Genomic DNA, 26,450 nt, shown 5'->3' on the forward strand with positions numbered 1-26,450 from the left:
TCATTTTAGGAAGTTGATGACCGGCTGGAGGAAGAGTCCCAGAGTTCCCGTCACACACACTGTCACAAAAACCCACAGGAAGATCCTGTCGATGACCATGGCAACGTACTTCCAATCATCCTCCACCTGAGGAGAGGAAAGACGGGAATTTAGATGTCTAGAAGTAGCCTAGAAAAAAATACAGAATATCTAGCACACACACAGATGAAACATCTCTTCCATAAAATACTTCCAGCGACCTTTGCTTCATGGTAATTGTGAAATCTCAAGCAGTGGCACAAACCGTCACATTCACTGCATGTCACAGTGTCAACACCAGTGTTGTATGGCTATAAGGTGTGTGTGTTCATATGTGAAATGGGCTGAAAGATCCACCGTGCATCTGGCCATTGTTAGAGTTTCTACAATATGTGTGTATATATATATATAGGCTCGTTTGTGTATTCCTTGATCAGACAGGTGTGAACAATAGGATCACGGCTTCACTGACCATAATGCCATTGTGTGCCTATAGAAGAGGCAGTATGGCTATTCTACATGCCTCAAAGAAAAGATGGAGCTGAAGCGAAGAAAAGATGGAGCTGAGGCAACAAGCATATCAGGACCATCCAGAGTGTGCAGGAGGCAGAGGCAAAGCCCTCCATCTGCAACAAACAAGCAGCTTTACACTCCCTTTATAGCTCTGTCTAAATGGTTTCTACACCATTTCCTAAGCTAGGTAGAAATTCACACACTGCAGAGATAAGCAGTATAGCTTTGTTGTGTGTATTTGTACGTGGGCTTGGCATATTGTGAAGACAATATCCATTCATACTGTTCTATTAGTGGGAGGGGACCGTTTAGTTTAGTGTTGAAGCTTGATTTGAGGTGAGGACAAGGTTATGGCCAAGGACTTGAGGCTAGGTTTGGGTAGGCCTCTGTGATGTCTCTTTAGTTATGCCTGGCCTCATCTTATGCTTCATCTTGTGTCTTCAGGAGCTAGTAGTCAACATATGCAGGAATAATAGTTGATGCAGCTAAACCAGAGATATTGTCTTGTTTATTTTACAGATCCTTCTTCCTTGTCAAAAACAAGCTGCCTAGAATACACACACAATGAAACACAACTGCCAACAATGAGATCACAGTCTCAGGTGTCCTATGCTAATAGTGGCTAATGTAGCCGCTGGCCGCTAGCCTCAAGCAGGGATGAGGAGCAGCTACAGATGTCTGGTTGGCTTCTTTCCAACTCCACACCCCCAGATTGTTCTCACTGCACACAGTTTAACTGTGAATCATACTTTTATAACGTCATTAGACCTTCTGCTGAAAAAGTTTTAAGTCTTAAAGCAGAAGTGAGTGATATATTTGTGTTAATATAAGTCTTAAATAGTTATATCTTCCGACAGCAATCACTTACATAGAGTGTTTGGACTGAAACACGGGTCTCTCAGTCCCTCAGCTCTGCTCTGAGCCGAAGAGAAAACATTTATCGTATCCTACAGTTTTTATCCAATGATGAGAGAGAACGGCATGCAGGGCTGTGTGTGCAGCCAAGGAACGCCGTGAATGTGGTGACGTAGCGACGAGGACTGTTATGGTGCGTTCAAGGAAACTCGTATTTTTCCGACCGTGAAGTGGTACCAGTTCGATCTGGTACGAGTTCACCGGTCGGAAGTTACGAGTGGCCGTTATAGTGACTTTCACAGGTAAAACAGGTCGGAAAAACACGAGTGGGTTGCCTGGAACGCTACAAAGTCGTAAGTTGTGACTTGAAGCTGTAATTTACGATTTCAAAAGCCTGCCTGGAACGCAGCATTAGCGAAAACGACCGGATCACTCACTTCTGCTTTAAGTCTAAGTCCAATGGAAAAGAACAATCTACTACAATCATTCCCAAAATAAATGACCAACAATAAATACATTTCTGTTTTTAACGCGACTGAATTTTCTCCAGTAATTTTCAGAAAACAGCACAGACAACTACAACTCTCTAGTTTCTTACGTACCTCTTTGGCTTTGTTGCGAGTCCTCATGTTCTCTGCGATGTACTTGACGCTCTCGATGGCCTGCTTGATCTCCGGTGACACCACAGAGAAGGCAACAACAGCGTTGACAGGCGATGGGGCATTCAGGGGCCTCGGTATCTTGGGCAGCTCAGATTCCTGGGGTGCCTGGGTCTGCGGTGCCTGGGGAGGAGGAGGCGGCACCATCGGGGGAGGGACCGGGGTCGGCACCTCCTTGCCTCTGTAGGGGCACCTTCTGTTTATATCCCGGTTCATGTCACGGTTCATCTCGCCATATTCCACACAGTTCATGGAGCCACCAGCCGAGGAGGCCCCTCCTCCCCCTGCACCACCATCCAGCGGTGGAATGGCTACACCCCCAGTTATACCTCCAACACTCACACTTATGCCACTTCCTCCTCCTGTGCTGTTCTTCCTCTTCTTTTTTCCTCCACCGCTCACTCCTCCTCCTCCACCTCCTCCGCCTGCTGTAATAGCAGGAGAGGAGCAGCCCTGGTCGATGGGACGCCTCATCAGCATCACCCTGGGCAGCACCCCGAGGAAGACGGACCTCACCCACTCCGGCATGGTGTGAGTCATCGGGGTGCGGTAGTGGACGTTTAGCACAAAGACAGTGATGACAATGCTGAGTGTGACAAAAATCATGGTAAACAGGAGATACTCGCCGATCAGAGGGATGACAAGGGACGTTGACGGGATGGTCTCGGTGATGACCAGCAGGAACACAGTGAGGGACAGGAGGACGGAGATGCACAGGGTGACCTTCTCGCCACAGTCGGACGGGAGGTAGAACACCAGCACGGTGAGGAAGGAGATGAGGAGGCAGGGGATGATGAGGTTAATGGTGTAGAAGAGCGGCAGGCGACGGATGTAGAAGGAGTAGGTGATGTCCGGGTAGATCTCCTCGCAGCAGTTATACTTGATGTCATGCTTGTATCCTGGTGCATCGATGATCTCCCACTCTCCACTTTCCCAGAAGTCTTTCAGGTTAACCTTTAGAAATGCAAATGGGAAAAAATATTTTTTTAGTTTCATGAAATTCAAACTCAAGTCAGTTTAATGTGTCCAAATTGATGTGGACATGTCAACAGAATTTGCACTAAAATGTTCCTGCTAACAATATTGGAAAAAAAAGCAAAATACTGTACAGCACATGTATAAAACTGCACAACTTTAAGGATGTCTCTCCTAGGGACCCACTGACCTTTGAGCCAATGAGCACCAGATCAATCTTTGCCTTGTCGTAGGTCCAGGAGCCAAACTTCATGGAACAATTCTGGTAGTCAAAGGGGAAGTAGGTAATGTCCATGGGGCAAGAGGATTTGAAGATAGCCGGAGGAATCCAGGTGATGGTGCCATCAAACTTGAGCAGAGCTTTGGTTTTGTCTTCCACAAGGAAATCACCTACGGCACTGTAAAAGAACATTTTAAGGGAGATGCAAATGTCATTTCACTTAAAGGCCATTACAGCATTTACCTCAAAATGTCAGGAATAAATAAATACCAATAGAAGAATAAGAATAAAATGCTAAGTTATTGAAGGGCTTACTTGCTACATCATGGCAAAGTCACCTGATGTGGTTACCTATGAAGGGTGACGTCTATTTAAAACATTTACCATCCGTGAATAACACTTACTTGTTGTACAAAACGATGTCTGGCCTCCAGATTTTATTGGATGGAACCCGTATGAACTCTATCCCATCATATTCAACAGGGGCCCATTTCAGTTTGTAGTCATTCCACACCTGGAGGATATAAGAAATTTGGTGTAATTCACTGTTGTAGCCTACAAATAATTTGGTATAGACATCAACTCACTCACGTGTCTCAGCCACAGATTGGTTTCCATTATCTGATTGACCTCATCCTGTGAAGATGAAAAGGATATATTAGTTATCAGAGCAAAAGTAAATTATATTACTTATAAGTAGTTGCTCTGTCGCTATTCTTACCACTTTGACCAGTTGAGATATGGAGACTTCAAACTCCACTGTGACTGGATCAGATACATTTTCCACTGGCCGGATGAACTGGTTGTACCTCCGGAACAACCTCCGAAATAATCTGTCCTCTCCTTTAGATGAAAAGCAGCCTAATGAAACAGAGGAGAGGAAGAGGAAGGACAAGACGGTGAGCAATTATAATTGCATGGAGACACTGAGAGAAGGCAAAATAACATAACTTTGAATTTACTGTGTGAGTGTGGGGAAAATGGAAAATACAGCATAGATGTATATAGTTGAAATGACCCTTTAACTGTTTAATCAATGACTCTTTGCTCTGGATCTGCTGAGCGCTGTGAAAGATCGAAGAGTGTTATGAAAGGCTGCATGTAAAGTCAAAGCCTTAAAGCTTTTAGCATATCTCTAAACACAAAATGCTTTAAGTTAAAAAAGGAAGATGTGTCCCTGAGCGTCTATGCACGAGCGTTAGTGCCCTTTGTAAGACTGGATTGAAGGTCATACTGTGGGCAACAGCCACTGGTAACACTGATGCCTTGGATGGCGCACAGACCCAAGCCTGTCCAAGCAGAAAATGTTGCCTCTCCTGGGACAGCACACACTTGCACCACCAGCACAACCCCAGCAATACTGTGCCAGTGCCTCCAATGGTGGCTTCAAGACCTCTATACAAATCCTCTATAACCCTTTACATATGCTTAACTAAACACAGGATACCAATAGAACTTAGCTATTTCCATGTTGGCTATTGAGACATTGTTAGTTGGTCCTCCTGTGTGCCCTTGGATTTTGTACTGACTGATTTTGTTCAAGTACAAATGCTGAGACAACTGACAACAAACAATATTTACGCACGGACCAATATCTTGTAGTTTTCAGGTCAAATAGTAGTACACGCACATTATTCAATACAGTCGCAAACCATCAAACTTGCACATAGCGAGCTGCATGAACCATTTTAGAGATGGAGGAGAATGTGCTTCACCAAGAGGGCAAATGGGCCACAACCCATATACACACAAATAGACACATTCACTGAAAAGGTTTGTTTCCTTGACAACATCTAAATAAAACATGATCTTTTAATGGGACACTTTCCTTTCGGTGCGAGTCAAGTTAACTCTCTACAAACCAGAAGCATGTGAAGCTGGTTCACAACTTTCCTGTTACATTTTCCCATCAGTACTGCATGATGTACTACATCATTATCATTTCTTAATAATTAATGTCACTGAAACTGGTACGAGACAAAAAAAAATGAAATACAATGAACCGTTCTTAGTGAAAATTGTTCTTAAGTTCTACTTACAAAGTTTTTTACGAAGATTGTGGCATTAATGAATGTTTTCTTATTCAGGATTTGTTCTTAGCTTAGAACAAAATTTGAGAGCTAACCATTGTGCAAAATAACTGATTATTGTGTTTTCTTCTGTTCTGCAGTTGTATAATATATGATTTGAATATTATCTTTTATGATATTTTTAATGATTATTTTACTAATCATTGCGGTCTCTTAAAAAACATTATAAACACTTAATTCACATCAATTATGCAATGTTTGCATTAGAGGCGTATATTACAAATGATGAAGTAAAAATACAAGTGAGTGACTAATTGAAGGGTGATGAACTAATTCAACAAAACAAACTTATTCAGAGTTAATGTGCAGTCAAGTGGGTAGTTGTTTTCTATAGAGATACTGTACATGCTTTGAAAAGGGGAATATGTGAACCTTCAGTAGGAATAGTACTTTAATAAAACGTATTTTTTATAATAAGTAATATTTCATTTTCACTATCTATAGAATCATGAAGCAGTTGTTCCTTTTATTGCTATTGGGAGTACACTTAGATGGATATCTTGTAGACGTACATATCAGGTATCACAGTCTGTGCAGTTTCTCATATTATGAGACATGGGGGAAATAACAGTCTGAATTAGATTTCAACCCATGTCGGTTTATTTTGGGGCTATCTAAATCTGAAGCATGTCAACAAATGTTGCAGCCTAACAATGGTCCTCATTCTCCAATATCTTCTTAAGAATCTTCTTGGATTCTTTCTTAAGTCGTTCTTAAGAAAACTCTACGTCAGATTTATCAACGTGTTCTTAAAGGTGTACAGAAATGGCCGTTTGTCCTGTTTGTCGCGCCGAGTTGTCACGAGCTGCAACACGAGTTTACCCGAGTAAGGAAAACAAATTTGGTGGTCATTATCGAGCGGGCGGGATATAGAGAGCCTAAGCGGAAGCAGGAAGTAACGGTGCCATGGGACCTCAACTCTGAAAAACTCGCCATACAAATGAAGGGGACTGAAAGTTTTATTTCGCGATCCGATTGAATTGTGCCATGAGAAAAAAATATGTCCTCTACCTGTTTAAAACATCACGTTTCATGCCGAGAAATCAGCCGTTTATCATAAAACAGCAAGATTTCTTGGCATGAAGAAGAATGTATTTTGTGTAAAGACCGCTCCAAGGACTACAGATCTGTGTCCCACAAAAAATACGTCACCAACTGACACGGGAAGCAAAAAAAAATTTCCTGCTATGGCCAGGCAAAGACCCGCCTTACTAGGCCTCTGATTGGCTTATCACGATGCCCTCGACTCTGACGGTTAGGTTTAGGCAAAGACGGTTGGTTTAGGCGTGTGAAGGGAGTGGTTAAGGTTAGGGTAAGATGCAGGGATAGGCTTAGCCTTGCAGAGGCAGCCAATCAGAGGTGGAGTAAGGCGGGTCTTGGCGTGGCCATAGGTGGCCATAGTAGGAAAAAAAATATCGCACACGGGAAAGGGCGGCATTTGGTGTGTGACGTCACCTATGCGACTTGTAGTCTTTCTGGTTACAGATTCTTCTGAATTTTATTTTACAATTTACAACAAACTGCTGATTTCTCGGGATGAAACGTGATGTTTTAAACAGGTAGAGGACATATTTTTTTCTCATGGCGCAATTCAAACGGATCACGAAATAAAACTTTCAGTCCCGTTCATTTGAATGGCGAGTTTTTCAGAGTTGAGGTCCCATGGTGACCGTTACTTCCTGCTTCCGCTTAGGCTCTCTATTCAAAGCTTGGGGCGAGCCCGAGCTCCGTGTGTGTGTGCGTGTCTCAGACGTTTGAATGACGGATTACGGATCCAATATCAGTGGCTGGTGAATCGTGTACAGGCTGACGTATAATCCGTGCGCCTGCATTATCCAATGCGAAAAAAAAAAACACACTTTCATCCCGGATTTACTCAAAAATAGAATTTTGCACAAAGTTTGGCCTACATCGTCTGATAGATGAGTTATCACATTAATTTTATGATCCAGAGTGGGCTCAAATTCAGTTTTCTTTTCTGTACACCTTTAAACCGCAGATTTTTTTTTTTTTTTTCCTGGGCAAATTGAACCCACAGGCAATGAGCAGAGAAGGCGAAGTGAGAAAGAAAGTTGAAATGCTTGAATGAAAATCTGGGAGGGAGCACCAGACTCCAATATGACAGTAGCCCTGCATAAGTCCAAATCAAAACAGCACACAACAGTGCTGCAGCAAAAGGGAGGTTTTGAAAGAAAATCTTTTTGTGTGAATGTCATGTTTATGTGAATTTGTCTGCTGTATTTGTGTTGTTTCCTCCCCATCAGTGTTTTGAGAATAGCTCACTACCTCATATTTAAGTTAAGCTTTATTGTGATAGGCCAGTTTGGTCACATGACAGTTCAGAGTTTGAGCGGGAAAATGCATAGCCTCTAGCTACTACACGCGGTCTGCTTGCAGCTTCAGCTGGTATCTTTTTCCTCCCGCTGCTTGTGTCTAGGAAATTATCGCTTGTAAGTATTGTCCACCATTCTTAGTTAATTATGACCTTACACAGATTTCAATAGTGTACTGTAAATATTGAAATATTATAAAAACGTTTGTTTTATTCACATGTAGCTAAATTGTGCTAACATTGTGCTAACGTTGTGCTAATGTTGAGCTAACGCTACGCTAATGCTAAGCTAACGATTAGCCTACAGCTATTTGTATTATCATTCATGTGAATGCATTATGTTGGCTTTGTAACAATACAGTAATTGTCATTTTTTCTGTATCATTTCAGTTTTACAAAATATGTTTCAAGACCTCAGTAAAGGCCCTTCAACTTCATTCCTGCCTCTGAGTTTCTCTTGGAGCTTGTTCGCTATCTGTCAATTTGTGTAGTCACACACTGAGGACAGAATAGTAAAAAAGCGTCATCACAGCAGGCACTACAGCTTCAAGGAAAGAAAGGTACTGTGCAAGCTCAACGCCTCACTCCCAAACGTCTCCATATTCACCTCTTCTCATACATCCTTGGAGAAGCTCAATCCATGATGTCACATGCTAGTGAAGCTAGACAGGATCACTCACCCGACAAAGATTATGATGTTACAGAAAAGGATGCTGCAGCCAAAGCAAAATCGCAGGGTTCTGCCTCCTCCACCTCATCTTATTTTTCCTCAGCTAGCAAGAAAGCAGCCAAAGCCCGTGCTAAAGCCGAAGCTGTACGTGCAATGGCTCCTTTCGTCCAGCGAGAAGCTGAATTAAAAATAGCAGAGGCTCGTCTAGCTGCTGAGTCGAAGGTGGAAGAAGCCCGTCTAGCTGCAGATGTGAAAGTCAAAGAGGCACGCATAATCGCTGAATTGGCAACTTTAAAACATGAGAAAGAGGTAGCTGTAGCCTTGGCAGAGGCTGAAGTCCTCGAAGCAGCAGCAGAGACAGGAGACAAAGAGGGCAGCGTGAGTCGCCGCGATTCAGTTCAGGTTGCCATGCAGCGCACCCGCGACTATGTCGAACAGCACTCCAAGTTACATCTTAGTGATGCAGAGCCTCCAGAACTTAAACCATATACTCCAACCCTGATGTCACCTGTCAAACCTGACGTCCAAACAGATGAAAAAGAGTGCACTCCTGGAGAGGACAGTGGCGCTTCTCAAGCCTTACCTAGGGGTGACGTTCCTGCAGCAAAGCAACCTGAGAGGGCAACGCCAGTGGTTCGTCAACGCACCACGACGGACAACGACAACCACAAGGCACAGCAACCCAAAGGGTCAACGCCAGCAGTTCATCACCAACCCCCTGCTAACCCTCCCTTTGCAGAGCCAGCCACTTCCTCTTTCAACAGGGTTTCATTACAGCCGCATACAGATGATAGGACTGGTATGAGCGATATCACAAGGTACTTAGTGCGCCGCGAGCTTGTGAACTCCGGTCTCATCAAGTTCAGTGACCGCCCAGAAAGTTATTGGGCGTGGAAGTCCTCGTTCCACAATGCCATAGAAGGACTTAACTTAAGCGCAAGTGAAGAACTTGATCTCTTAACAAAGTGGTTAGGAAACCAGTCCTCAGAACATGTCAGAAGGATCCGTTCTGTGCATGTGGCTAATCCCGCTACAGGTTTAAGGATGGCTTGGGATCGCTTGGAGGAGTGTTACGGCTCCCCCGAAGTAATCGAGAGAGCGCTTTTTGAGAGAATTGAGAACTTCCCTAGAATCGGTCCCAAGGACGCTTTAAAGCTCAGGGAACTGGGAGACCTGTTAAGGGAGTTAGAGTCCGCCAAGTCTGAGGGTTACCTACCTGGTCTCTCATACCTGGATACCGCCAGGGGAGTCAACCCCATCGTGGGAAAGTTACCATACAGTCTGCAAGAGAGGTGGTTGGCTCACGGTTCTTTGTACAAGGAGCAGCACAATGTATCCTTTCCTCCATTTGCCTTCTTCACAGACTTCGTATGTAACGAAGCACGCAGAAGAAACGACCCTAGCTTCACACTCTCAGCTCTCCCTGTAGTCTCATCGAACAGTCCTCACAGATTCTCCACAGATTCGTCAAAGCCTGAACGAATGGAAAGAAGATCAGGATACTTCAAAAGTCAAGTGTCCGCTCACAAAACGGAAGTAGCATTGCAACACTCAACGTTTCAGTCAGACAGTTTCAGCAGCAAGCCAAGTGACATCAACAGGCAATGCCCCATCCACAAAAAACCCCATTCTTTAAGAAAGTGCAGAGGGTTTCGAAGCAAACCGCTTGAAGAGCGCAAGGCTTTTCTTAAAGAGAACGGCATCTGCTTTAGGTGTTGCTCTTCTACTGCTCACTTCGCTAAGAACTGTGAAGTGGCCTTGAAGTGCAAGGAATGTGAGAGCGACGGCCACATCGCTGCACTACACCCTGGACCTGCTCCATGGGACGTAAGAGACCCCTCCGTAGAGCATGGCGGGGAGGGTGAAGGACAGGCACCTCAGTCAGCGGTCACATCCAGGTGCACAGATGTTTGTGACAGAGGTAAGGAACCTAGATCTTGTTCTAAGATCTGCTTAGTGAGAGTCTATCCCAATGCACACCAAGACAAAGCCATTAAGGTTTACGTTATTTTGGACGATCAAAGTAACAAGTCATTGGCTCGGTCCGAATTCTTTGATCACTTCCAAATTGAAGGGTTAGAGTCGCCATATACACTGCACACGTGCGCAGGTACCACTGAAACATCGGGGAGAAGAGCTACAGGGTTTATGGTGGAGTCATTGGACGGAACGACAAGAGTGGTGCTTCCCACACTCATTGAGTGTAATCACATGCCAGACGATCGGTCGGAGATCCCGACACCTGCAGCTGCGCAGCACCATGCTCACCTGAAGTCCATAGCCCATAAGATTCCACATCTTGATTCAGAGGCTCAGATACTGCTTCTCCTAGGACGCGACGTCCTCCAGGTTCATAAGGTCAGAGAGCATCGTAATGGTCCTCCCAAAGCCCCGTACGCTCAGAGACTAGACCTTGGCTGGGTCGTCGTTGGCAATGTCTGCCTGGGTTCAGCCCACAAGCCAGAGGCTGTCACTTCCTTTCGGACCAACGTACTGGAAAATGGGCGCCCGTCCATCCTTTCTCCATGTCCTAAGCACCTGAAAGTGAAGGAAAAGTTCAGCAACCCAGTCCTTGATGACTGCAGCCTCGGCAGCTCAATCTTTGAAAGAACCAAGGATGATGATAAGGTGGGTCCCTCCATTGAAGACAGGCTATTCCTGGAGCTCATGGATAGAGAGATGGTCATGGACAACACGAATAGTTGGGTGGCACCTCTTCCATTTCGATCCCCTCGGCAACGGCTCCCAAACAATCGAGAGCAGGCTCTTGGTCGCCTTACTTCTCTTCAACGCACCCTAGAAAGAAAGCCTCAGATGAAAGCTCACTTTCTGAGCTTCATGCAGAAGATTTTTGATCACGACCAGGCAGAGTTAGCTCCACTACTGTCAGAGGGAGATGAGCGATGGTACCTACCCATCTTTGGTGTATACCACCCTCGTAAGCCAACTCAAATCAGAGTTGTCTTTGACTCCAGTGCCCAGTATAGTGGCGTCTCGTTGAACGACGTGTTACTTACTGGCCCGGATTTGAACAATAGCTTGCTCGGAGTCTTGCTGCGTTTTCGAAGAGAGCCGGTGGCTGTGATAGCGGACATTGAGCAAATGTTTCACAGCTTTATCGTCAGAGAAGACCATCGAGACTTTCTCCGGTTCCTTTGGTTTAAGCACAACAAACCCGACAACGAAATCGTCGAGTACAGAATGAGGGTCCATGTATTCGGCAACAGCCCGTCACCGGCCGTTGCCATCTATGGTCTTCGTCGTGCGGCACAACATGGAGAAAGTGAATACGGCACAGACGCCAGACACTTTGTTGAGCGCGACTTCTATGTCGACGACGGCCTGAAGTCCCTTTCATCAGCAGCTGAGGCTATCGACCTGCTTACGAGGACACAAGAGATGCTTTCTGCCTCGAACTTGCGGCTCCATAAGATCGCGTCAAACGACCCTGAAGTCTTGGAGGCCTTCCTTCCAGAAGACCATGCGAAGGGTCTCCAGAATCTGGATTTCGATGACAGCGCAGACTTCATCCAACGTAGCTTAGGGCTCAGTTGGGATCTCAAACATGACCTTTTCACTTTCAGAGTGGCTCCTACAGAGAAACCCTTCACACGCAGAGGGGTTCTAGCCACTGTGAACAGTCTCTTTGACCCTCTTGGACTCGTTGCACCGGTTGTCATTCAGGGGAAGTTCATACTGCGTGAACTTACCAGCGGCGAGATCCTTGACTGGGACAGCCCTCTTCCAGACGAAAAGGAAGCTGAGTGGAGATTGTGGGAAAGCTCCTTGCAAAGTCTGAGTGACTTCAAGATCCCGAGAGCCTACACTCCTGCAACCCTTACCACAGCCCGCAGGAAGGAACTCCACATCTTCTGTGACGCCTCGGTGAAAGCTATCGCTGCTGTGGCTTACCTCAAGGTGGTCGACAATGATGGAAAGTGTCACACAGGCTTTGTCCTAGGGAAAGCGAAACTCGCTCCTGCAGCTGCCCACACTGTCCCAAGGCTGGAGCTGGGTGCAGCTGTATTGGCAGTAGAAATCGCGGAGTTAGCAGAAAGTGAGTTAGACATCAGCCTAGACTCCTTGCGATTCTACACAGACAGCAAGGTTGTCTTAGGATACATATATAACCAGACCAGACGGTTTTATGTGTATGTTTCCAACAGAGTACAGCGGATCAGGAAGTCCACCAAACCTGAGCAGTGGCACTACGTGTGCACCACACAGAATCCGGCAGATCACGCCACTCGATCTGTATCGGCAGCTGAGCTTCCTAACACAACTTGGCTCACTGGGCCCCCTTTCTTGACTCTACCGGAAGGAGTGTCCACTTCAGAAGAAGAGCCATACGACCTCATCACTCCAGATCTTGACACTGAGGTGCGTTCTCATGCTACCACGCTCTTTGTTCCTTCAACTTACCTGGGATGTCATCGGTTTGAGCGGTTCTCATCTTGGACATCTTTGGTGCGAGCCATAGCATTACTGACGCACATCACTCAGTCCCAAGGGAGCGCTGCTATGGCCAAGCATGAGGATTGCAATGGCTGGCATCGATGCAAAGGGCCTCGCACAGCAGAAGAGCTGCGCAAAGCAGAAACTCTCATCATAAGGTGCATACAAAGAGAGACCTACAGTAAAGAGTTCTCTTGTCTGGCCGCCGGGAGGAACATCTCGAAAGACAGCCCTCTGAGAAAACTGAACCCCTACGTGGATGAAGATGGCCTTCTAAGAATAGGAGGTAGGCTCAACCAGTCGGCACTCGACGCAGGAGAAAAGCTGCCTCTCGTCATACCAGGCCGCAGCCACATTGCAACGCTGCTTGTGAGGCATTACCACGAAAAGGTTAAACACCAAGGTCGTGTTTTTACCGAAGGATCCATCCGCTCAGCAGGGTTCTGGATTGTTGGGGCCAGGAAATGTATCAACGGTATTCTTCACAAATGCATCAGGTGTAACAAACTTCGAGGGAGAGCTGCTGAGCAGAAGATGGCAGATCTGCCTCCTGATCGCCTGAATACAGAGCCACCTTTCACCTACGTGGGACTTGATGTGTTTGGCCCTTGGGTCATTACCACAAGACGCACCCGAGGAGGTCAAGCTAATAGCAAAAGGTGGGCTGTCCTTTTCACGTGCATGAGCACACGTGCTGTGCACATAGAGTTGATAGAGGCGATGGACACTTCAAGTTTCATTAACGCCTTGCGTCGCTTCTTTGCTCTGCGGGGACCCGCTAAGCAAATCCGTTCCGACTGTGGAACCAATTTCACAGGCGCCTGCAAGGAATTGCACATACTCCTCACGGATCCTGAAGAACCCAATGTCAGGAAGTACTTGGGTGAAGAAGGCTGCACTTGGGTTTTCAATCCTCCCCACTCCTCCCACATGGGGGGAGTTTGGGAGCGGATGATTGGCATCTCCAGACGGATATTGAACTCCATGCTCATGCAAACCAGCCCTTCACGTCTCACTCATGAGGTGTTGTCAACTTTGATGGCAGAGGTCACTGCGATCATTAACGCCAGGCCTCTTGTGCCTATTTCTTCAGACCCAGACTCACCTTTTCTTTTGACCCCTGCTTCACTCCTGACTCAGAAGGTTTCTACTTACCCTCCTCCTCCGGGAACCTTTGACAGCAAAGATCTCCACCGCCAGCAGTGGAGACAGGTTCAACATCTGGCCAATACCTTTTGGAACAGATGGAGACGCGAATACTTACCTACACTTCAAAGTCGTAGTAAGTGGCAGGACGTGCGTCCGAATCTGAAGACAGGTGACTTGGTTCTTCTTAAGGATAGCCAGGCGAAGAGGAACGAGTGGCCAATGGCTCTGGTTACGAAAACATTCCCAGACCAAGATGGAAAGGTCAGGAAGATTGAACTCAAGGTCATGAGATCTGGGTCAGCTAAGACCTTCTTGAGACCCATCTCTGAGACAATTCTTCTCAAGAGCGCAGAAGACACAGAGTGAATTTAGTTTCTCTGCTAAGACATGTCTGAGTTATTTTGATAGTGGTATTTGTATAATACCAGGCGGGGAGTGTCATGTTTATGTGAATTTGTCTGCTGTATTTGTGTTGTTTCCTCCCCATCAGTGTTTTGAGAATAGCTCACTACCTCATATTTAAGTTAAGCTTTATTGTGATAGGCCAGTTTGGTCACATGACAGTTCAGAGTTTGAGCGGGAAAATGCATAGCCTCTAGCTACTACACGCGGTCTGCTTGCAGCTTCAGCTGGTATCTTTTTCCTCCCGCTGCTTGTGTCTAGGAAATTATCGCTTGTAAGTATTGTCCACCATTCTTAGTTAATTATGACCTTACACAGATTTCAATAGTGTACTGTAAATATTGAAATATTATAAAAACGTTTGTTTTATTCACATGTAGCTAAATTGTGCTAACATTGTGCTAACGTTGTGCTAATGTTGAGCTAACGCTACGCTAATGCTAAGCTAACGATTAGCCTACAGCTATTTGTATTATCATTCATGTGAATGCATTATGTTGGCTTTGTAACAATACAGTAATTGTCATTTTTTCTGTATCATTTCAGTTTTACAAAATATGTTTCAAGACCTCAGTAAAGGCCCTTCAACTTCATTCCTGCCTCTGAGTTTCTCTTGGAGCTTGTTCGCTATCTGTCAATTTGTGTAGTCACACACTGAGGACAGAATAGTGAATTATTGTTGTATGTGAACGAAAAAAACAATAAAAATATTTATATTTTTAAAATGTATTAATAAATGTATTAATTTATTAGGTGCGAGTCCCACTCAATTTCAAATTCAGATTCAAGCACATGGAGTCTTTAATTTTATTGCCCCCAACATTTTCAGCTGCATTGACCTCATCGGTCTGATGAACCAAAGATACCTTGATTGGATTTCAGTGAAGCAAATTTTAACAGTATTTGTTTTAATACAAAACTAGTAGATACTGTATTCAACTGTATAAAAAAGTTACATTATAGTGTATGGTATGGCTTTGAAACTCATAAGAGGTTTTCTGAGTTCGCTGGCAGAGGCGAGTTGAGTCTTAAAGCTTAATGAAAAGTCCTCTCTCAAGAGACACTTGTGTAATTTCAGCTCTTGGTACCTGTCTTAAAAACTGCCCGCTGCTCCCTGATTTGCTGCTGCTGCCAGAACCTTGTTTAAGCCTCTAATTGGGCCGGGGACACCAGGGCAATTAAAATCAGTCAATTAATTGGACCTTTTGTTCACCATCACAAAAATAATAATAATAAAGCCAATCTTTTTTTCTTCTTCTTCATCTGTTGGCACAGTCATGACGTTAATTCCCCCCCTTTGTTCTGCTTAAGTAGCCTTAATCTAAAGGAAGTTAATTGTAACCTTTGCACTTTCACCTCAGTTGATTGACTTTTACTGGCTGCCACTCTCACTTGAATTTAATGTAAGGATTCATTTGTGTGGCACAGAGTGCACATATAAAAGTAACAGACAGTGTGTGATAAAAACTTCATGAAGAACAGTAGGGCAAAGCAAAACTTCATGTTGAAATAAGTCTGATAGTCATGCTAGCAGCTCTGGAGGTTTTACTTTAGCCACAGCGATGCTTTGCTATGTAACTGAATACTGACATCAGCAACATGTTCACAATGACAATGCTAATGTGTGGATGATGTTTAGTAGGTAAAATGCTTAGCTTGTTCAGTTTGGCATGTTAGCATGCTAAGATTTGCCAATTAGCACTAAACAAACTACAACTGGGTAGCCTACAGGCTGTGTCAGTTTTTAATGAATAAAGCTTTTAATCAATGATGCAAATTTTAAAGATAAGAAAATAGCTTTATGGATACAATAGTTGGTGACATACATGGTGGACCAACCAAACACTTTCATCCCTAGAGTCTCAACATCACAGTGACTAAACATTGACTGCTAGATTGTTGGAAGTGATTCAGAGGTGATTAACAATTGTCCTGTCTTGTATTGGCTTGTTTGTCTCAAGATTTACAAAATTGTTAGTGTCACAGAGTGAAGGTAGCCTCTGTATTTGTTGTAATGTAACCTCTGTATTGTATCTAAACCCTCTGTAATTGTATTTTTGATGTGTTCCAGTCAAGTAAGCGGTGCACAGCCTATTTGACTGGACCGCCCATTAATGTAACTGTGTCTGTCTCAACAGGAACAGAGACCTGTAGTCAGGCCCTGAAGGAGGCCTGCACTGAGTAGCATATTGGAATCAGCTGGGTTGATTGTTAAATGGTGGGGCGGGGCTTCCACAGCTTATATAAGGCCCCAGTTCACAAGGAGCTCTCTCTTGCCATGAGGGGATGACCAGCCAGCTCTCCCCCTTTAAGTCTTTGTGTTTTTCTTTTCAGCCACTTTCCCCTTAGTTTGTACTTTGTTTGCTCAGGCCTGGCAGCAATTAAAATTTACTTTGTTTTGCACACCTGCCTCCTGCCTCTTCATGTCATCTGAAGGAGAGTTTACCTGACTTTCTCTTGAGCTACACTCCCACATGGTAACAGTTAGTCATTGGACAAAACTGTCTTTGATTGTGAAAATAATGCTTAATCCACTTGACAGTCTTGTTTCATTTGACCATGTGCTCTTTCCTTTCCCTGTCTTTGTAATGCTCTAACAAAGTGACAAGCCTTTGTTCTGACGTGGATGAAGCCAACTCAAGCAGTCATGCATTTCACCCTTAAATAGCTACATTGATTTAGAATTAGCAAGCCAAATAGTGAGTCCGTCTCTCGTGACTACAGGAGCCTAAAGCTGCAGAAAGAGCCTGTCTTTGATCAAGCATGTGCTTAACAGGATGAGCCTGGCAGCGAGTGGTGGACACTCCGTATAGGAACTAATTACCCTCCAATAATACACTGCTGACAGTGAGTGTGAGTGCTTGGAAAAGAGATACAAAGAGAGAGTGGAGAGAAGAGATAGGAGGGGAAAAGTGACGAGGAGAACGAGCAGAGAAAAGCTAGATAGCGTGTCTCTGCTCTCGAGGGTTTTTGATGGCCTGACCGTGACATGCTGAATGACGCACAAGAGGATCCACACTGATTACCGCATGTGCTTTGACCATCCCATCAAATATGTGGTGCATATTATAACCCATGTGTGTCTTCATGTAGGCTACAATGACTTGCCTATGCACTGTATGTGTGTGTGTGCCATGTTTCCAGTTATGTACAGTATGTCCATTCACCTTTGATTTTACTCACTCTGAACAGCATATGATTTTTTTTTTCCACTGATGCATGAAATTCAATAGTTCCCTGCTTCCACGCTTCTATCTGAGAGGATGATGGAGTTTCGAGGTCAGATCCTTTCCATATGTTATGAGACAATGTAATTTCCATATTTATAAAGAGAAAAAAGGGGACATTGGTACAGAGTGAGGCAATGAGTAGCCGTATCCAATAATATGTTTATTATACAAAACTTAAGCATGTGAAGCCTTTGATGTCAGTTTAAGACCATCAAAACAATAATGCCCCAACCACACAGACACAGGATGTTGGGAGCTAAAATTCTCATTTTATCTAGTGTATTGTGTCATAATGAAAGACAACAGTCACAGCATTATGGATACTCTCACTTTCTCTCACATATGTGACAGCTTCAGTGTGTCCTGTGACGACAATGACCAATGGAGCATGGAGCAATTTTCCTCGCACAACTGTAAACATGGCTAAGTACAAGAGAGAGGATGTCGGCAATGCCAGGTAGCAATGCTTTTGTCAGATTGGTATCAGAGACTTTTTCCACACGGCTCAGATATCAGCCGGATCCATATTTAATACACTTTCTTCTTGATGTCATTACCTTATATTCATCCAGTTACAGTGAGCGGCAGTATGTTTTCTTAGAGGCATATACATATGTGATGTCATGCTTTCTTGCGTAAAAATAATTCAAATCAATTGCATTAAATAAGGTCTCAAGATTCTGAATTTGAAAAGAAAGAAGCGTGTACTTCCTTATCACCTGCGTGTTTCAAGCAAGCTGAGGAAGCTACAAGTCATCTGATTTATTTCTATTGACCAAGTCAGCACAACAAATTATGACTCTATGATCACCCAATGTGATATAAAGCGCCCATCCCAAAAGGACTGTGAAGATAGATTGTGTGGCTACATTTATCAAACAGTGAGCAAAGGGGAAGTCATCCTCTATAATTCAAAAGCTCAAGAGAGATCTTGGCTGTCATGGCTTTGAGAATGAGTGGGCACAGCTGCCAATATAAGAAGTGTCCTTAAAAAAGTAATGAGACAGAGAAAAGAACAACAGAACAGTGAGACAGCGTTTACGTCATTTGAACTCAGCCAGTATATTTATCCACAGCCGTGATGAATGAGGTGGCCAGACAGACGGACAGACTGCTCACCAGGAAAAAGGGAAACGGGAGATTACGTATACAGCTCTATCAGAAATAAAACTCCACTACTGGTCCATTCTACTGAAAAGATAAACGACAGATGTGTTTTCATGTGACTTGGAGATACTTAACAGCTGTGATGACCATATGTTTAGTTTTAAAATGGGCTACACTCACAGCATTTCGGGAAGTGCTTCACCGCAGCAGGAGAAGGAAATGTAGCAACGTATTGTTTTTGGACTCAGAAACACAGTTTAGAAACAGAGTCTGTGCAGTGGGAGGTCGCAGTGCTTTTCACAGAGCTGCAGTCACAGCTGCAGGTAATTGGCTAATCAGCACTAATGTCTATTCAGCTCACCTGTTGCTCGTCAGCAGCATCCACCGAATCAGTAAGATTTGGAAAACTTCTTTGCTGTTCCAGCCCAAATCTACACCAGTGTTCACATCTTTAAGATTTCTTCATTTCAAGACATTGGACAATGTATTGGGCTAGAATTTAAAATAGGGATGCATGATAACTGTTTTTCTTCCACCAATAATGATAAGCGATAACTATCTGCTTCTCATGACCTACTGTATGCCGATACCGATAATCTATAACATTTTTAATTGTTTAAATACAGACCTGAAGTTTAGAAAGGCTAAGATGTAGTGAGTAAAGATAAGTTTAACATTGTAGCTCTGCCTGTGACTTAACCAAATAATAAAACAGGCATAAAAAAAAAACAAAAAAAAAAACAAGAACAGTTATGACTCAAAAATCAACATTTGTTATTGTTTCAAATCAACTTGGGGGCAAATCAAGGCAATGTTGGGTCATTTTAATATACTATATCAGACTTATCTGTATTTTGCCGATAATTATCAGCCAATATTGGCCCCGTTATTGTTATCACGCATCCTTAATTTAAAGGATAGCCTTATGAGTGTAAAAGTTAACACAAACAGTGTCAACTACATACAAACTGCTTGCAGTTATATTAGTTAAAGCTAAATAATATCTTGTGTATACAACAGCAGGGCATACATGGAATAAAATCCTGCCATGTTATTCAAGTCCGGTCCCTGCAATTATATATGTTGTAAAGAAACAAGGAAAAGTCACCTGAATGTACAGAGGAGCTTTCTTAAAATTAAATATGTCAATTCACCAGCAGCAAGAACATTTTATGAAAAACATAAAATACACAAAAAAGTAGGCTATCTGCTAAAAGAGGTTGAGTTATGACCAAATTAACCAGTTCATCTTCAGCCTGACCTTCACCTTCAGCCGCAAGCCCTGAGTAGTGAGACGGCAATTAAGTCATTGATATAAGTGGATAAAAATCATGGATGCAGTTACTTTTCAAAGTCTTGTTAAGAGAACTGAGAGTTACTTCTGCTCTTCCTGCTCGGACTGACTCAAGATGGCAGATGACACTTCCCTCCCTCTGGTGAGAGGAAGACTCTGGGGTGGGTCTAGGACACACTGAAGAGATGCCTTTTCCTGACAAGCTCTGAGGATCAGTAAAATTCAAAGACCTTATGCTGGGCTTTGTTTTCCACAACCTAGCAGCATGGCAAAGCCAAACCTGTATAAGATAATCGCATACAGTATGACCCACGGCTGATTTGATTTCCCTGAGTACTTTGAACAACACAGAGATCAAGTTTAAACCTAGACGCTCAACAAGACGACTGCTAATATTAAATCTATTAGAATTGGACCTAATCTGTACATTTGTCCATACTTCCATACTACAGTACTACTGTGCCAATAAAGAATTGTATTATCTTAACGGAGTGTTTTGGACACTAGACAAACGCAGGATACAAAAAACAACAATTCACAAGAGAAAATAGAGCCCGCTGTTGGAAAAATAATGTGTGGTATGAAAGAAGAATGGAGAAAGCAAAGCTGGTGAAAAAATGTTTTGGATATCCTTGTCTTCCATGTGAGGCATCCTGCCCAACCTCATCTCTAGCTTTCTCTTTCTCACCCTCTCTCCCCCATCCTAAAGCGTGACTCAGTTCGTTGCCAGCACTGAAGACCAGGATGTCCCAAAGGAATCAGGCAGCAGGGCTGTCTGGAGGAGGATGTCTGTGAAAAAGAGAGAGAAAGCGTGTGGTGGTGGTTGGAGGGGTGTATGAGGGTCTAAGCCAATCCATAGGGGGGTAGAATAGGGCCTCTGCCTCTGCCTGTGGTGGTCACACAGTATGTGTGCATGAGAAGCAGTGGTGGTGTGTGTGTGTGTGTGTGTGTGTGTGTGCGTGTGTGTGTGTGTGTGTGTGTGTGTGTGTGTGTGTGTGTGTGTGTGTGTGTGTGTGTGTGTGTGTGTGTGTGTGTGTGTGTGTGTGTGTGTGCAATAATCACATGACAATCGTGTTAAGAGGATCCTCCAGCCATCACACAGTCCTTAAGCCACACAAACACACACACACACATGCACATGCACAGACACACACGCACACACACTGATCGCCTGTCAGACTTTAATGCAACTATATTGCTTCTGGGAGAGAAACCAGAGAGCTGTTCTGTAGTTCGAAGCTCAGAAGAGCATTTAAGTCTGGCAGAGGAGCAAATATGCCTGATGATGCTGCGATGCAAGCAGAACACTCGATACATGCAGACTTAGATAAAGGCTACCGAGGCTTATTATAAACCATTTTGAAAGCTCGGATAAGAAAGAATATTAGATTTTTTATGCACTGCAACCTCCAATGATATACAATATTCAGTTGTGATGTCTATTTTTTTCAATTGAATCTATACAGTATTTCTATGTGTGTGTATGTATGTATGTATGTGTGTGTTTTTTATTGTTAGCAGTCTGGACTTGCTGCTCTCTTGGTTGAGGGGGTATTCTCTTCATACCGTAAACATGCGGCTGCAGCCTATTAAAAGGTACAGTAAAGTGAGATAAAGGGTCAAGCCTCAAACATAATGCGGATCAGATCGGTATAAAGCAAGCATGGCTTGACATCTCTCTCAGTTATTTCTGCGGGAGATTCTGCGGGAGATGCTGCAGGGAAATGCATTAGGCCTATAAGATTTCACTCATTTTAATCTCAAACTTTAAGGATCCTGCCGTCCTGAAATATGTTAATGTACTCCACAGTATGTATATCCCACAGGCTGTGACGCCAACTACCAACCCCTTGCTGAACAGATCTCTCATTCCAAGCCACTTTCAACCAGATTCTATTTTTGACTGAATTGCCCAAATCCTATGGAGTGCAGGATCAGCATTTCCTCTGTTATGGGGACAAATCACTCGATCCTGGATGGCAGGAGACAATACCTTCTGTAGCCCACTAATCAGACCCCCACTGGGAGTGTGTGTGTGTCAATGTGTGTTTTTCAAGCACTTATCTGCATACGCAGCCCCGAATCATACACATAGCCTACCCCACAGCCAATGAGGGATTGAGGGAAGGTGGAGGAGACAGACTGGTAGAAGAGGAAGGTGAGGGCAAAATCCTTTTTTTCTGGCTTTTATGTTAAATTAACCACCTCCAAATAGCAATTATACAAAGTTGATTTCCCCTCAATTGTGCAAAAACTGCTCTGCTGTGAGAGTATTTGTTATCCTTTCACTGCACCGTTTTCTTGTTCCTTTTGAATTTCGCCCAGTTCAAGGGCAAAGCGACAAAGCTGTGGCAAATCCATCCCAGCTGAAGAGAAGGACGGAGCGAGGCAGATAAAGAGAGCAGTGAGGTAGTCTGCATCAAGTTACAAGATGTGTGAAGCCAGTGTCTTTCACATGCCGACTGAAGCGTGACAGTACGAAGACACTTAGTGCTGCTCCCACAGGGGGACTCGGAGTTCCACATCTGTGACATAGTCACTGTTACACTCAAGACGTCACGTTTTCAATACAACATAGTGATTCGATCTATCGCCAGAATAATCACCACCTCCTAGCCTACAACATCTGTTTAAAGCATGCATACCTGAGGGTCCTATGTGTTTAATGTGACTAGCAATACTGTACTGTCTTGTATAAACAAACTAATAAACATGCCACTAATAGGCTCGGCTATCTAACCGCTGTATTATTCATCATTAATTAATGAAAAAATATAATATTATATTGTAATTTTAATGAAAATATCATATTTAACCTTGCAGAGGAACAGCCAAGTAGAAAAGCAAGAAAGCTTAGTAGCCTATGTTGAGTGAAAGATAGTTGGGGAGAAAGTCCAAAGCCTGTTTTAGCTAAAGCTAAAACAACATAATTTACACAGATGTTTCCCCTCACAGTTTGTATATTTAGTTGCAAAATATATAATAAACTAGTTAATGCTTTTCATTCAACTGTTGATTAAATTAAGCTTGCTACATGAATAAAAACTATGCTAATGTAACGGAGGTATAGTAACGGGTAGTCACAGTCACGAGGTACCAGTGAGGAGAAGTGCCGGCGTGTGGCGGTTAGCGGTACTAAAACTCACTCGCCCATAAAAGATATGCTAACCCACTCGTTTTGCCAAGAGGTCAATGACCACTTGGCAAAACGATTAGCATCGTCACCCGCGATGCGGGAGACCCAGGTTGGATACCCACTCAGGGCAGGCCAGACAACATCTGTTACACTAACACTAACTAGCTTAGAGAAGTAAGCAAAAGCCACAACTATACAATCATTTATTGCCACTCTTTTATTTAACCAATATCAGACCACAGGCAGCAACCTTAAAGCAGAAGTAAGCGATCCGGTCGTTTTGGCTAACTTCTTGTCAGCCGATGGAGTTAGCAGCCCCCGCCCTCGTCATGGATCTATTGGTCCTCGTCCCTACGTCACCACATTCACACGCATCCCTTGGCTGCACACACAGCCCTTCATGCCGTTCTCTCTCCTCATTGGATAAAGGTTGTGGGATACAAGGAAGTATACAAGAAGTTTTCTCCTCTGCTTACAGCAGAGCAGAGTGACTGACAGACCCGTGTTTCAGACCAAACACTCTATGTAAGTGATTGCTGTCGGAAGATATAACTATTTAAGACTTATATTACTGTAACACAAACATTCCGCTTACTTCTGCTTTAAACAAAGATAGCCTACTTAAATGACAAAAGGTTCTGATTGGCAAGAAAGTTGAAGTTGTCAGGCTGAAGATAAAATGAAACTAGGCTACTACATCTGCCTGAAAACTTTAAATTCTTCACCTCAACTTAAAGCAGAAGTAAGCGATCCGGTCGTTTTGGCTAACTTCCTGTCAGCCGATGGAGTTAGCAGTCCCCGTCCTCGTCCCTACGTCACCACATTCACGCACATCCCTTGGCTGCACACACAGAGAGGACCGCCCCTTTATGCCGTTCTCTCTCCTCATTGGATAAAGGTTGTAGGATACAAAGAAAGTTTTCTCCTCGGCTTACAGCAGAGCAGAGTGACTGACAGACCCGTGTTTCAGACCAAACTCTCTATATAAGTGATTGCCGTCGGAAGGTATAACTATTTAAGACTTTTATTAACACAAACATTCCGCTTACTTCTGCTTTAACTAGCCTACTTCTTAAGTTACTGATCTCTGCATTTGAACCCAAACATACGCCTCATCCTTAGAAAAAGACATTAAAGCAGCCCACATCCCACAATGTTTTGCTGACAGGTGTTAAAGGCGCAAAAACAGCAGCAAGCACTTTGAACAAATACGCTGCCTTTTTTTTTCTTTCTTTTACCACTTCATAGCTGGTTATTGATCCTACATGTTAGGACAGATAGGCTTCCTGTTAGACTGGGTGCTATAAAGATTTCCTCCCAACTTTTAGTGTCCTCTTTATGGATGTGAATGAGATGAAATCCGGGATTAAAATAACCATTCGGTTACACAGCATAAAAGTTTTTGCTTTACAGTCTTCATCTTGTCTTTGTTGTGCTCTGGGTCCCCTGGGAGCCTCTCAAGGACCCTGCTACAAAATCTGCTGTTTTAAACCACACAGGGGACTGGCAGCCTCGCATGAACTTAAGACCTTAGAAAATACAAAATAATGTGGTTTTGAAAACACAAGGGAGGAAGGAGATGAATCACACAGAGAGAAAAACAAAATGTGCCAAACATATCCAACTGTGATTTAATGTCTCAAACTACAGTCATTAAATCACACTTTTCCTCACAGCTTCCATTGTAACTTTTCCAGCTTGTACTGGTAACCATCCACCTGCTGAGATGCCCTTGAGCAAAACAGTGACTACTTTACATCTGGCATCGTACCTAACCCTGACTTCTGACCTCTGTGGGTGGAGGGAGCCCACATCAGCTGCACATCTGGAAGAGTCAGGTATGAAATCAACACTGACAGAATGCGAGCTGCTGTTGCAGAAATGTATGTCATCCATGCGTTGGCTCGTTTTTGTTCATGCATGAGTGCCTCAGTAGCTCCAGGGGCTTAGGTATTACCTATAATGCGACATGTCACCATCGTACATCGTCATGTCCTGAGAAAACTGAACCCCGTGCTGCATGTTATAGTATCTTGTTTGAATTATTCCGTGCAAACAGATCCGATTATGGGCCCTATCACCACATCGTCCAGTGACTCTACAAGTTCTCGGATATTTAAAGGTGGGGAAGGTGGAGGGGTGATCCTGAAGTCTAGTTAGAATTGAAAAGCATGTCATAGTTGTCATGAAGAATATGCATTTAAGAAAAGTGTAGCTTGAAACATCCCGACTGCAGGCTTATCAGGCTTAACTCTCTGGACAGTGAATAAAAAACAGTTTATGTCTTATCTTTCTCTCAGCACAAGTTCACCTGGGGTGGTGAAACAGATTTCACAAACAAGGTCCCGAATCGCTCACAAGTCTTAGATAAAGTGACTGTAGGCTACACCTAACGATTGCACAGTGGTACTTTTGCGTCGCGACTCAGCACCGATCCACGGCGCACGGCGGTGTCTTACCTTGCGCTGCGATGAGCACCAGCAGGAGCACGTTTGTTGGTTTCCCGGGGAAATTCATCGATACATCTAAGCTTGGCGATGCTCCCTGTGGATAAAAAAAAAACAGATGCTGGTGGAGAAGGGAAGACTTGTCAGTGACCCACTACAGGCGTCTGCGAGGCTTCAAGATTAAAGCAACATTTTTTTTCCCTTTGCGCTCACGGAGCGTGGAGAGGTTGGACTCGCGGTGCGCTCTCCCGACATGGACAACTTCTGCACAGTACCGCCTCCCTCCTCCCTCCGTCCGTCCCCGCGTCCCACACTCCCACCCACTCACCCACGGGCAGAACTTAGCGACCTGACTCACAGTGACTCACAGGTGATAAGTTTGGAATAATGAAATGGTTTTCAGCTATGGATTTAACCACCACAAAAATTTATCCATCTTAATGAGTGTCTGTCTGTCTGTCGTTCTGTCTGTCTGTCTGTCTGTCTGTCTGTCTAAATACAGTATCTCTAACCTAATGAATTATAACCATATTTATTCAATATTGCTCTTGAGGAAGATGCAGTACTACACCTGCGTGCGCACACACACACACAAGATCACATATTTTCAGTGCTGAGCTGTAAATGGCCTATTTAGTCACTTAATTGATTTTGTATGCATAACAATGTGCAGGGAGCTTAAAGCATTAGCTGCTCTATAATAGAGTCTCCAAGGCTGCACTGTCTGCCCAGTTCAAATAATGGAAAGCTATTACAGTAAAGCATAGCAGCACTGCATGGAATAGCACTGGAATTATTCTAGAGCATCCAAGCCCAGACTGATATTATATCATTTTAACATCCTCTTTAAAGGGAAAAATGCAGCAGCTATGGGGTTTTTTTATACACAGTTTAGGGT

The 26,450-nt window shown here is 43.8% G+C and overlaps 1 protein-coding gene across 1 annotated transcript; it reads right to left on the bottom strand.

The window, feature by feature from the left end:
* LOC310992811 (neuronal acetylcholine receptor subunit alpha-3-like) lies at window positions 1–25,622 on the bottom strand (the record flags this gene model as incomplete). Its single annotated transcript, XM_083981015.1, has 7 exons — window positions 1–126; window positions 1,989–2,999; window positions 3,211–3,418; window positions 3,645–3,754; window positions 3,832–3,876; window positions 3,962–4,101; window positions 25,565–25,622. The coding sequence occupies 7 exons, from the start codon at window positions 25,620–25,622 to the stop codon at window positions 1–3; spliced, it is 1,698 nt and encodes a 565-aa protein (XP_083837141.1).
* Window positions 25,623–26,450: the final 828 nt, after the last annotated feature.

This window comes from Trachurus trachurus (assembly GCF_905171665.1).
Source record: "Trachurus trachurus genome assembly, chromosome: 10".
Taxonomy (NCBI): domain Eukaryota; kingdom Metazoa; phylum Chordata; class Actinopteri; order Carangiformes; family Carangidae; genus Trachurus; species Trachurus trachurus.